At 50.2% G+C, this 13,686-nt stretch overlaps 1 protein-coding gene across 1 annotated transcript in view; it reads right to left on the bottom strand.

The window, feature by feature from the left end:
• ACOT7 (acyl-CoA thioesterase 7) overlaps nt 1-12,162 on the bottom strand; it is a 107,459-nt gene extending 95,297 nt beyond the window's left edge. Inside the window, exon 1 of the mRNA XM_025855861.2 lies at nt 11,948-12,162. Coding sequence (XP_025711646.1) covers nt 11,948-12,105 — 158 coding nt within the window. The 5' untranslated portion in view covers nt 12,106-12,162. The remainder of the gene's footprint in view (nt 1-11,947) is intronic.
• Nucleotides 12,163-13,686: the final 1,524 nt, after the last annotated feature.

Raw genomic sequence — 13,686 nt, 5'->3', positions numbered from 1 at the left:
GTTATCACTTTTGGCCTTAAAGGGCATAAAATCCCCAAAGAAAAATTGCTGTTTGCTCAAAACAGGTTTGATACTAGGAAACCTGATCTCATAACAAGAACTACGTTAGAACCCAGGTAGGGTTCCTGAACTTCCCAAAACCCAAAACTAAGTGCCAGCTACAAAGTTTTCTTGAATCGGCTGGCCAGTCGAAATGGGATTCCAAAGGTCTTTCTTGTGGCTCAATGTCTACATGCTTTACTAAGAAAAGGAAAGATCAAAGGCTCCTGGCAGGCTGAGTCAGTAGAACATACGGCTCTTGATCTTAGGGACATGAGTTCAAGCCCTACGTTGGGTGTAGAGCTTACTATGAATATAAGAGTAAAAATTAAAAAATGAAAGAGGAGGAAGACACAACTTTGGGGACTTTTTTTTTTAAAGATTTATTTATTTATTAATTTGAGAGAACGAGAATGAGAGAGAGAGAGCACATGAGGGGGGGAGGGTCAGAGGGAGAAGCAGACTCCCCGCCGAGCAGAGAGCCCGATGCGGGACTCGATCCCGGGACTCCAGGATCATGACCTGAGCCGAAGGCAGTGGCTTAACCAACTGAGCCACCCAGGCATCCCCAACTTTGGGGACTTTAAAGAAGAGCCTAATAAGACCCCTGCCCTCAGACATCTTAATTACTAACTTCCCTTTTTCCTCTGTGTAAATGAGAGTGAAGGGAATGCCTTCAGAGTCCTCAGCCACAAAAACACAGGGGCCGTCATCAACCCACAGGGTATATAGCCAACAACCAGATCCTGTGGCCCAGGGAAGTCCCCCTGGCCTCACAGCCATTCCTGCCACCAACTACCCTGTTAGTTCAGGGCACTGAGGAAATAACCACGGGATCCCCTTTAACCATCCCTGTATGGTAAAACCATGCAAGGGTAAAACCGCAAGCATTTATACCAACAGTTGGCACACCATGGCTCATGACTTTGGAATGGTTAACAGTGAGGTTTCCTTACCTTGAATGGGAATAGAATTAAAAATGGCTCCCATCGGGCTCCTGGGTGGCTCAGTTGGTTAAGCATCTGCCTTTGGCTCAGGTCATGATCCCAGGGTCCTGGGATTGAGCCCCACATCGGGCTCCCTGCTCAGTGGGGATTCTGCTTCTCCCTCTGCCCTTCACCCCCCTTGTGTTCGCTCTCTCTCATTCTCTCTCAAATAAATTTTAAAAATCTTAAAAAAAATTTTATCAGATGCCACACTTTTGCTGGCTGCTTTGGCTATAATCAAGGCTCCTGGGCATTCCAGACACAACTCCCTGGAGACCAAAGGAAACCACCTCACTGATATTTCTGCCAAAAATGATGCTGTCAAGGAAACCCACAGCCGAATCTCTGCCGGGGTCCAAAAGGGATGTTGTTCCAAATGATAATTTGGAAAAATCAACAAGAGATAACCCAACAATTGGCCCCAGAGAAGGAAAAACAGTATTGGAAACCTAATCATTGTTGGCTCAGTAAAAAGAAAGAACTCTGGTTTGCACCCAATAACAATCTGGCCCTGCCAGAAATTCTAAAATTCCCACTGCTTACCTCTGTACATGCATTAAACTACTGGTCTACTGACAAAATTATAGTGTTCATGAACCACTATTGGTGGAGAAATATTAACAGTCTGCAAAGACAAAGAGTGCTTATTTCACTTACACACCTGTCCAAAGTGCAGAAAACCTGGTCACACAAACGGATTTTATAAAGCTTTCCCTGTCTCATAGAACTGTCAGTCACAATTTGTATATTTTCTCACTGGCCTGAACCTTTCCCTTATAGGCAGGCCACTGCTTCTTCTGTGGTTAAAATTCTGTTCAAATAGGGCGCCCGGGTGGCTCAGACGGCGAAGCGTCTGCCTTTGGCTCAGGTCATGGTCCCAGACTCCTGGGATCGAGTCCAGAGTCCCGCGTCAGGCTCATGCCCCTCCCCCCACTCGTTCTATCAAATAAATAAATAAAATCTTAAAAAAAAAAATTCTGTTCAGAAGGATTATCCCTACCTGAGTAACTCCTATCAGACTTCATAGTGATCAGGAAACCCATTTTACCAGTCAGGTGCTTCGACAAGTCTGTGCTGTTTGGCTAGTTTTAGAACAATTTCAGTGTGCATACCACCCTCAATCCTCAAGGTTAGTGAAACACACTAAAGGCACTATGAAGACTCAATTGGCAAAATTTGTAGAGAGCTTCCAGACACCTTGGCTGAAAGGATTGCTGTTGGTCCTTCTAAATCTCAGACTGACACCCTTTGCAACATGTAGACTCTCACCCTTTGAGCTAAGTCACAGGTCATCCAGGGCACTTGGCCCCTGCCTCCTGTCCATAGTCGACAAAAGGAGATACATTACAATATTTTAAAAGCCTAATTGCATCTGTTAAAAATAACCAGGCCAGGGGCGCCTGGGTGGCTCAGTCGGTTAGGCATCCGCCTTCGGCTCAGGTCATGATCTCAGGGTCCTCTGAGATCGAGCCCCACACCGGGCTCCCTGCTCAGTAGGGTATCTGCTTCCCCCTCTCCCTCTGCTGCTCCCCCTGCTCATGTGCTCTCTCCATATATATATATATATCTCTCAAATAAAAAATAAATAAATAAAATAACCAGGCTTTGGTAGGGGGCATCCAGCTGGCTCAGTTGGTGGAGTGTGTGACTCTTGATCTCGGGGTTGTGGGTTCAAGCCCCCATTGGGTGTAGAGATTACTTTAAAATATATTTTCAAAAAATTAAAATAGGGGCACCTGGGTGGCTCAGTCGGTTGAGCGTCTGCCTTCGGCTCAGGTCGAGCCCCATGTTGGGCTCCCTGCTCAGTGGGGAGTCTGCTTCTCCCTCTGCCCCTCACCCCACTCGTGCTCTCTCTCTCTCTCTCTCAAATAAATGAATAAAATCTTTTTAAAAAATAACCATGTTTTGTAGAGCAACCTTTTCACCATTCATTCCCGGAAGACCTTAAGTATCACACCTTGCAACCTGGAGATTTCGTCTGTTGGATGATACACCTCCACAAAGACTCTTCAACCTTGCTGGACATGCCCTTCCCAGGCACTGCTAACCAGCCCTTGCGCCACCAAACTCCAAGGAATAGCCTCTTGGATTCATAGGACACATTTAGGGGAAGCACCAAACCCTGACCGGCCCCACACACCGGCTGGTGACTGAAAGCAGGGGCTTCCCAGCCGTGAAACAGATGACATCAGACAGCTTTCCTGAGATGTCCAGACCAGGCCTGGGTGCCTTCTTCATGCTGTCTGCATCCACTCTTACTTTCATGGAAAGAAAATGCCCTCATCCGGGCGCCTGGGTGGCTCAGTTGGTTAAGCGACTGCCTTCAGCTCAGGTCATGATCCTGGAGTCCCGGGATCGAGTCCCACATCGGGCTCCCTGCTCGGCGGGGAGTCTGCTTCTCCCTCTGACCCTCTTCCCTCTCGTGCTATTTCTCATTCTCTCTCTCTCAAATAAAAAAATAAAATCTAAAAAAAAAAAAAAAAGAAAATGCCCTCATCCACATTTCCCCAGGCTCCTGCAAAAAGGGGAAACCCTTTTTTCTTTTTTTGATTATGGCCTTTTTCAGAAACAGGCTCATCATGATCCCGTGACAAATTAGTTTTTCACTTGCTTTTTCCAAAGGATTAGAAGGTTCAAGAGTCACAAAAGTCTTTCATCTGAACTATTATTTGACTCTGGGTTCTTATCCAAATTCACTATCTCTGAATTTGAGATCTTACAGGCTGTCTTACTGGATAACATTTGTTTTTGCAAACCGTTCTTTTGAGATAACAATACTATTTTAGTACATCTTTGAAGTTTTACTATTTTTGCAAAAAGTTCATTAGCTATTGCTTCATGCTTAGACCTGCACTGTGTCTTCCCAAATGTCCTAGGTTCATTCTCTCAGCGTACTCCAGTGGTATGCACTATTCTGCTCTCGTTGCCACTCTCAGCAGGGACTTCCAAGAGGCACACATGACTCTGGAGGGAGAATTTTTTTCCTCCAAGTCAGAATCAGTACCAATAAATATTTTCAGTTGGCTACTGTCAGATCTCGAGTCCTGGTATGGAATCACCATACAATTTGGAATTGTTATGTTACTTCTTCTGTTGTATAAATATTTTAAGTTTTGTGGTTGGTTGCCTGTGAAACTTTTGTAAAAATGACGTACCCGGGAAGGAGCTGATCTCCAATGCTGTGGTCTTGATAAATATGTAGTATAGATGGGAAGTGCCTGGGAGTCCTCCCTTCTGACCTTCCTCGTGACTCAAATATGGCCTTAAGGGGTTTCCAACTGTCACACGATTCCCCTCCAATGTAGGACATGACAACCAGGAAAGGTCTTCCCTGGCACTGAGGGACAAAACCACTGAATAAGGGGCGTCTGGGGGGCTCAGTCAGTTAAGCGTCCAACTCTTGATTTCAGCTCATGTCATGATCTCAGGGTCCTGGGACAGAGCCCCGAGTTGGGGTCTGCGCTCTGCAGAGTCTATTTAAGGATTCTCTCCCTCTGTTCCTCCCCTGCTCAAGCACTTTCTCTCTCTCTCCCTCTTCCTAATAAATAAATAAATAAATCTTTTTTAAAAAACGGGGGCACATGGGTGGCTAGTCGGTTAAGCGACCGACTCTTAATTTCGGCTCAGGTCACGGTCTCAGCATTGTGAGGCAGAGCCCTGTGTCAGGTGCTGCACTGGGCATGGAGCCTGCTTGGGATTCTCCCTCCCTCTCCCACTACCCCTACCCCCCACCAAAAACCCAAAAACAAAACAAAAACGGCATGAAAACGAATAAAGCAGAACACTACATCAAAAACTAATGATGTAATGTATGGTGACTAACATAACATAATAAAAGAAAAGAAAAAAGAAAATTAATAAAGTAAAGCCAAGTGGAGTCAGGAGGCTAGAAGGGTGAGCCATGCCACTCAGCGTCAGTTCCAGGAAGTGTGAAGTACAGACTCCCAGAGAAGAATCATCAGCAGGAAAGGACCATCAACTAAGGACCCCAGCAGGAAAAAATGTACATTGAATTTTCTACAAAAAAAAAGACAACTATTCCTGCAGCTCAGCCAAAGAGAAGCTGTCATCACCGAGCTCTCATTCAGAATCACCCCTCCTGACTTCCCCCGTCTTCTCCATAACATAATGTTCCTCTCCTTTGTCTGTTGGGCTTCCTTATGGTCTTTCCATAGCTTAAATGTCCTGAATGGCAATCCTGTTTTTCCTGAATAAATCCAGTTTTGCTGATAAAAAGCTTTCATTTTTAAAGTTAACCAGAGGACGTGGGTAGGACTGTAAGCGACACACCCAAGATTCGCATCTCCAGGACCAGCCGTCAGTCCAGACCAGGCTCCAGCAGGGTGAGCAGCTCCACCTGGGCCGGAAGGGTCTCTGCTCGGCAGGTGTCAGGAGGGTTGGGAGGCTGCCAACTAGCACAGGGCTGCTGGCAGCAGGGTAGCTAAGGAAAGAGGACGCAAGAACACAGTGGACAACTCCCATCCCTACTGCAGACAGCGGCCCTCGAGCCCCAGTGGAGCACTGAGGAAGATGCAGATCCCTGGCCCCCGGGGCCCCCATGACGCAAAAGCTGTAGGCTTGGAGTAGGGACTCAAGAGGCTATTTGTCTTTCCCTTCCTTTTTTTTTTTTTTAAGATTTTATTTATGGAGGCCTTGGGGTGGCTCGTTCTGTTAAGCGTCTGCTTTCAGGCTGGGTCATGATCCCAGGATCCTGGGATGGAGCCCCACATCGGGCTCCCTGCTCAGCGGGAAGTCGGCTTCTCCCTCTGCCCTTCCCCCTGTTTGTGCTCTCTCTCTCTCTCAGATAAATAAAATATTTAAAAAATTTTTTTTCACTTATTTTAGAGAGAGAGAGATGGAATGCAACCAGAGGGAGAGGAAAATTATGTCCAGCAGACTTGCCACTGAGCACAGAGCCCGACTGGGGGCTCCATCCCAGGACCCTGAGATCACCACCTGAGCCGAAACCAAGAGTCGGACACTTAACCAAATGGGCCACCCAGGCGCCCCGTCTTTTTATTCTTCATTGTGGAAAACATCACTTACAAGAGCAGAGAGAAGGAAATGAATCCCAGAGTCCCCACCAAATAGCTCCACTGGTCAACTCTGGTTTCAGATGATCTGTTTCCTCTCTGTTCCCACCCGCTCCTCCACTCCAGATGAGTTTAAACAAATCTCAGACATCACAGCTTGACATTTGTAAATATCTCAGCATTTCCTCTAAAAGAGAAAGACTCTGTTTAAAAACAGAACCACAGGGGCGCCTGGGTGGCTCAGTCGTTAAGCGTCTGCCTTCGGCTCAGGTCATGATCCCAGGGTCCTGGGATCGAGCCCCACATCGGGCTCCCTGCTCCGCGGGAAGCCTGCTTCTCCCTCTCCCACTCCCCTGCTTGTGTTCCCTCTCTCACTGTCTCTCTGTGTGTCAGATAAATAAAAATCTTTAAAAAAAAAAACAGAACCACAAAATAATTATCCCACCTAAAATATAACACCAATTCCTTGGTGTCATCAAATACCAAGTAAGTGTTCAAGTTTCCCCAGTGGTGTCCTAAAAGTTTTGAGATCCACATTTGTGAACTGTCTTCACAATCACCAACAGCTGGAAAGATCCCAGATGTTCTCTGACAGGCGAAGAGAGAAACAAAGCGCAGGTAACACAACTAGGCAGTGAGAAGAAAGGACACACAGGAAGTGGTGCTCACAAGCAGAGTTCCAGGTGTATGATTCCACCCATGTGGAATTGTAGAAAAGGCAGAAACCAGAGTGATACAAAGCAGACCTGTTTACCAGGGGTTGGGGTTGGAAAGGGACTGACCGAAAAGGGGCAGGAAGGAACTGCTGGGGGTGATGGAAACGTTCTGTGTCACAGTTGTGGTGGTCATTCTGCGGATGTACGCATTTGCTAAAACTCAGCGAGCAGTGCGCTTAAAATAGGTGCATTTGATTGTATGTACATCATACCGTATAAGGTCTTTTTTTTAAAAAGCAGAATTACAATGATCTCATCTTTAAAAAACTGTAAATTCCTTAGTGTCTTTTAAGTTTCAAAGGACTATTCAAGTTCCCAAGTGTCTCATTAATGTTTTAAAATCTGCATTTTGTTGATTTTCTACTTAACTGTAATTTGCCTGCAGAAAATGTGCATTTGTAACAAGCTTCCTCAGTTATTTGGACGTAGGTGGTCCGTGGGGGCGGGGGGGGTAGCCATATGTATCCCACTCCCCAGGACACCTCTGGCAGGGAGTCCCCGTGGACCTGGAGGCACACAGTGCGCCCCGCCTGCAGAAGCCCCCAGCACAGGGCTGTGAACGTCAATCAAAGACCTGGTTTAGAGTGGCGTCAGGCGGCCGGCAGGGGGAGCTCTCACACCCCGCCGCTCGCGTCAGCGGCCGGGCAGCCGGCAAAGGCGGCCGCTCCTTGCAAGCGCTTTAGCGCCTACTGTACCACCCCAGCAGGAGGAAGAAAGCTTTCTTCTTGCCCTGGCAACAGCCCAGCCAGTGGGGGTCTGTCACACCTCGGCCAATGAGAAGCCACTATACTCTGAACTCCCAGTTTGCTCCAATAGACTTTTTGTTCATAACCACCTTCAGAACTTCCCCCTCTCCGATATAAAACAGCATTCCTCTTTGTTCTCCAGGCTTGCCTATGGTTTTGCTGTAAGCCTCCTTGCCCTGCAATTCCTGAATAACCCCTCCCTTTTTTTTTGGCTGGTAAAATAACTGGCAGCTTTATTTTTAAGGTTAACAGGAAAAAGCTACTTCTGGCCTGACTGAAACCAGGGAGCTGGTGGACTGTGATGCCAAGTCCAAGGCGATGCCAAGCTGCCTGGCCCACTTACAGGGGGAGGCTGGACAGTGGGTGAGCAACAGCCTACCCACCCAGAGGCTCCCTGGGCTGCAACGACTGCGCCTTTTTCCAGGGCCTCCCTATCCTAGCAAGAAGGGAGGCAGCACTGGGCACCGTTCTATAGAATGTTCCAGAACATTAGCTCAGGGTATGGTCTCTGTAACTCAGATTCAGTGTTTTTATTAATTCCACTGTAAACCCAAAGACAGAGCCCAAGGGGAAAAAATTCTAATCCATTAACATACTAGAATTTAGGTCCCTTCCACTAACATTTTGGCTACTAGATGCCAGATCTACCAAAAGCTGTATCTCCTGGAGGCCAGGCAATATCTCAGGCATTCTCAGCACACAACAGTGAAGAAAGCAATCCCTAACCTCAAGACATTTCCTAGCAGATTTGCATCTAAGAGCATGCAAACAAAAAGCCCCATGGAAGACCTCACACACTTACCTACAAATAAATGACTCCTACATTATCTGCCCTGGGCAAAGTCCGCCTCCGTTAGGTAGGTGGTTTGAGAGCCAACTGCAGTCCCCAGGGAGCTTCTGAAACCATTAGGAAATCCTTCCTCTCCCAGGCCTGCCATAAATTCCAGTTTCTTATCCCTCTACAATACTACACTGTCCCATAATGTAGCCACCAGTCACAGGAGACTATGTATGTTTACATTTAAATTAAAAATCCAGTTCTGGGCGCCTGGGTGGCTCAGTCGTTAAGCGTCTACCTTTGGCTCAGGTCATGATCCTTGGGTCCTGGGATGGAGCCCCGCATCAGGCTCCCTGCTCGGCGGGAAGCCTGCTTCTCCCTCTCCCACTCCCCCTGCTTGTGTTCCCTCCCTCGCTGTCTCTCTCTCTATCAAATACATAAATAAAATCTTAAAAAAAAAAAAAATCCAGTTCCTCCATGTCTGGCCACATTTCAGGCACTCAGTGGCCAGTGACTAGTGGCTACCGTATTGGACAGTGCAGACATGGAGCATTTCCATCAGGGCTCCACAAAGCCCTATTCTCCAACAACCTATTACATGACATGTCCTTCAACTTTATTTCAACAAACACTCAGGGGCTTCTGCTAGGGGCCCACACTGATGCCATGATTAAGCCTCACAACCAAATATAAACTTCAGCTTGAAAGGCAGTGGAAAAACCACAGCAACAGAGACACTGGCAGGGAATAATCCACCAGGAGCCTTCAGCTCCTGGTCAAGGTCCAAGGTCTGCCCTTCACCAAGACCTTAACCTCTGAGGACCTCGTTTTCCCCATCTGTAACATAACAGAGCTAGACTGGAGGGCTTCTAAGGGTCCTTTCAGGTCTAACATTCTAGAACTCTGAACCGAACAAGTAAAAATGTAATTTGCTAACTAAACGTTAATTAACATTACTTAAACCAAAGGAAATAAAGCAAAATAACCAAAGGAAAAATGCTCTTCTGAGACTTTAAATGCTGTCCCGGCGCCTGCGTCATAGGGCTGGATCAAAAAGAGGAGGAGACAGCACCCCACGGTGGCCTGACTATCCAAACTTCAGGTTCTCAAAGTTAAACTGTTCTCTTTGTGAGCTCACATTCCCTTTGTGAGCTCACTTTTATAACTGCCCAGCACTGCGCCAAAGATTTTAATCACTAAAGTAGGCATTATCACCTCCAATTCACAAATAAGAGAGCTGAGGCCCATCCAGGTTAAGGAACATGCCGGAAACCACTCACCTATGAGAGGCAGAGCTAGGATTCGAATCCAGGCCCCTCGGCCTCTCGAGCCTGTGTCCCACTTTTTGGACAAAAAGAGCTTTATTTACTTACAAGGTGCCAGCCATTCCATTCCACCAGGCACTAGATACACTTTCTTTAACACTTGGAACAACCCGGGAGAAAATGGGACACTGGAAAGCCAGGCAGCTTCCAAATGGGTGGAGGTTGAATTCGTTTTAATGCTAATGTTTAGTTAGCTGATTACATTTTTCCTTGTTGGACTGCGGGGCTGGTTCTAACCACTGCCTTCCCCAGCCTTTAGAGCCCCATCCCTTCAACACCTCCTTCCAAATCGAGAACATGTGACCACTCTTAATTATCTAGGATGGTGGAGGTTCTGGCATCCTTCCCTGCTGGACTGTGAGCACCCTGAAAGTGGGGACCAAATTTTCCATGTCAGTCAGTGTGCCTCTATGGCACTCTGCTCCTTCACAAGCCAGTGAAACTTGTTAAATTCATGGGCCTGGCTGTCCTAGGCCAAGAGGCTCCTCTTTCAACACGGGGTATCAGCTCAGATGTCCTTAAAGGGCTCCCTGCCCTGGTATGTCCACTCTCCAGTGTCCTGGGGTTTCTCTGGGCCAAGCCCTTATGACCACGGCCCTCTCCACAGCCCCGCCCTGACTCCCTTCGGCAGGAGCGCTGGGCACCAGATGCTCACCTCAGCCAGGCATCCTGCCCACCTGTCTCAAGGCCACTCAGAGGTAATATGCAATTGTGAAAATGCCAGAGGCAGCACGGTACACACCCAGGGTGACCAAAAGCACACACACATAAGCGTAGATTGAAATCAGTATCTTCTTTTTTGGGGGAGAGTGCAGTGGAAAATCCACAGGTCTGGACACAAATGCCCTGGCAGGGGCTGCCTTCAGGCTCTTGTGGCTGGATGACCTTACAGAGACATTGGGGCTCCTAGAGCCTCAATTTCCTCCTCCAATTTCCTTCCTCTCTTCACAATGGTGAGACCCCTGCCATCCTCCCTCCCAGGGAAGTTGGGCAAACCGAATGAGACGAGAGATACACAGGCCCTTTGCAAACACTGAATGCCAAGGTCACTTGGCCAATACAAGGCAGAGCCTGATCCAAGGCCCTGACTCCAGGCCCGTCCTTTTCCAACTCAGTTGCTTCTATTATTTTTGCCCTGGAACTCGGGAGTTGGTGGGGCCATGACCACCACACAGCCAACAAGGGAACACAGCAAGGTTCCCCTTAAAAATCTCCTCTTCCTAGAAAACTCAAAACTGACCTTGAGGTCAGGAAAGGCTTCTGACCCGGTCAGAAGTGAGATGGAGTCAAGGCACCCCATTGATGCCGCACTTACTATACACACCCAGCCATTACCTTTTCCAGAGAGATGTCAACATCCACGGGAAACCAACCTGGCCGGGACCCAAGGTCAGTGTGATGCCCAGCCCCATACCAGGAAGCAGCTCACTCTCAGTGGTGCACCAGGCAGGACAGCCCTGCTGCAGGCCCCAGTCCTAGTGCGTCCTTCCCAGACTTCTTGCCCTTACTCATTACTCAGCTCATGCTCAAATACCAGCGTGCCTGCTTCTGATTCTGCCCAAAGGGATGAAGAGTAACCTTGAGGCTGCCCTCAGCGCTCCAGTGGGAAATAAGCCAGCTCATGATCTCCAGCTTGCTCTGGCGGCCTCTATCTACCCACGGCCCATGGAGGAAGGTAGGAAGGTGGTGGGAAGAACCCTGTGTCCGCATCGTGTAAAATACTTCCAGGCTCAATGGTGCAATAACCCGTCAGCAGGGAAGGGTATTTTCTGCTCTTCCAGTTAACACCGTTTTTACGCAAAAGCCGAGGCAGTACACTGAAGGGAATGTACCTCTGCAGCCCCCGCCCACTCGGGTACCCACCCAAGGGCTCGCAGGGCGAGCTGGTTATCTGCGCCCCACCTCTCGGGGGACCGGGTTGGCGATGCAACAGCGCCCGAAGAACGCCCACGAATTAGGGGGTCTCAAATGGAGCCGGGCTGGGGCTCGGGAGCGCTCGGGCACGGCGGGGCGGGGCGGGGCGCGGCGCGGGGGATGCGCACCGACCCTGCCCGGAAGGGCGTCGCGCGGATTCCTCCCGCAAACGGCCTGCGTGGCCGCCGCGCCGTCCCCGGGATGCGCCAGGGGCCGCCGGCGCTGCGGAGTCCGAGGCGCATCCCGGCTGCGGCGGGCGAGCGGCGAGCCGGAGAGGCCGGGCCGGGCACCCGGCTGGGGCGGCGGTGGTTGGGGGAGGGCGCGGAGGGGCGCTGGCCTGGGCGGGCCGGGGCGGGCCCGGGCGCTGACTCGGCGTCCTGGCCGCCCGCCGCGCCGCGCGCCCCGCTTACCGGCAGATCTGGATGGCGGACGGGGTCTCGGCGGCGGGGCCTGACATGCCGGCGGCGGCGGCGAGCGGCTGAAGGAGAGCGCAGGTGTCTGGCAGGCCTGGCGCGGAATGAATGAGCCCGGGCGGCGCCATGGAGGGGGAGGGAGGAGGCGGGGCCATGGCGCCGGTGGGGCGGGGCCTGAGTGCCGGCGGCGAATCGAACGCGGCCTCCTGTGCCGGCCCCGCCCCCACGCGCCCCGCCCCTCGAGCCGCGGAGGGCTCCCCCGGCGTCCGGTTCTGGCTACGGCGGGGCGCGGCGGGGAGCCGCTTCTAGAAGGTTCGGCGGCTGTTGGGCGGTGCCGACGGGGGGCGGCCGCGTGGATCAGCCTCGCCCCGCGCGGCGCGTGTTCGTGTGGGGCGTTCCGGCCGCCCGCGCCCGGCGGTTGCGGGTCACAGCGCCCCGCGAGGCGGCCGCGGCTCGCGTGCGGCAGAGAGGCCTATGGGGGTCCGCGTCCGGGTGTCGCCTTCTCGAATCAGCCATGACAGGAAATTGGAGGCGGTTTCCCGTAAAAGAGAATTTACGATCGGGCTGCCGTGTGTTGTGCCGGCAGGCACGTGGATGCGCGGAACCGGGAGCCCGGAGCCGGCCGCCACGCAGTGTTTCTAATGCAGCCGCCGAGCTGGCCTGGGGATCTGCCTACACCGCCCGCTGCAAACCGCCTCGGGGTTCCTGCGGAAGGACTTACCGGGAGCGCAGAGATTTTGCTTGGGGGCTTGCATGCTGCAGTAGGAGCCCTAAAGGTGCTGATCTGTTACATTGCACACCGTATGCTCTGCCATGGAGCCCAGGTCAAGTCGGGGTCACAAAATATGCCCAAAATACACCAAAGAGGAGAAAAAGGTGATTGCTTCTACATGCCAGAATTACAGAGAGCTTTTTACCCCGTGTGAGATTTGCCTTTTTCCAATTTTTCCATTTGTTAAAATGAACATAAATTGCTTTTGTAGTCAGATTTTTTAAAAGATTTTATTTGTTGACAGAGAGAGAGACAGCAAGAGAGAGAACACAAGCAGGGGAGTGGGAGAGGGAGAAGCAGGCTTCCCGCGGAGCAGGGAGTCAGAGCCCCGCATCCTAAGACCCTGGGATCATGACCTGAGCCGAAAGGCAGCTGCTTAACAACTGAGCCACCCAGGTGCCCCTGTAGTCAGATTTTTAAAAATCAAACGAAACCCACAGAACTCAAGCTCTTCAGTGAAGTTTGAAAACCCATTTATTCTAAACTAAATAGCTCTGAAGGAATCGTGCCTCATCCTGGTCACTCTTGCATTACCACACCCAAGGAGGCTGCCCAGATCCCATCTATGGTTTAACATTATTGCACTAGAAATTTTGTTTTGTAGCGTGAACTAAATCGATGCAAGCATCAAGGGTCACCAAGCGTGGTTAACCACCACCTCTTCCCAGGATGGGTCCCAAAGTTGATGGATTTCTTACAATGGGACCCTGGGAGCAATAACCAGCTTTGGAGCCTTAGGCAAGGCAGGTTCCTCATCGGTTCATTGGGAGTAATACCTTTCTGACCTTACACAAGAAAAATGAGGTAATGAATATAAGGGGCCTACCACATTAATATTAGGCCCTTCTTCCTCTTTGTTCTCACCTTTCCTGCTCAAATGTTAGGTTTCTCTAAACAGCTCTTCCCACGCAGTCAATGCAATGGAATAAGGATTTACAGAAGCCCTGCCCTATCTGTATAGGTT

This window comes from Callorhinus ursinus, unplaced genomic scaffold (genome assembly GCF_003265705.2).
Source record: "Callorhinus ursinus isolate GAN/ISIS: 27379988/994484 unplaced genomic scaffold, GSC_fseal_2.0 scaffold18, whole genome shotgun sequence".
Classification (NCBI taxonomy): domain Eukaryota; kingdom Metazoa; phylum Chordata; class Mammalia; order Carnivora; family Otariidae; genus Callorhinus; species Callorhinus ursinus.
This window is presented reverse-complemented; position numbering and strand designations above follow the sequence as displayed.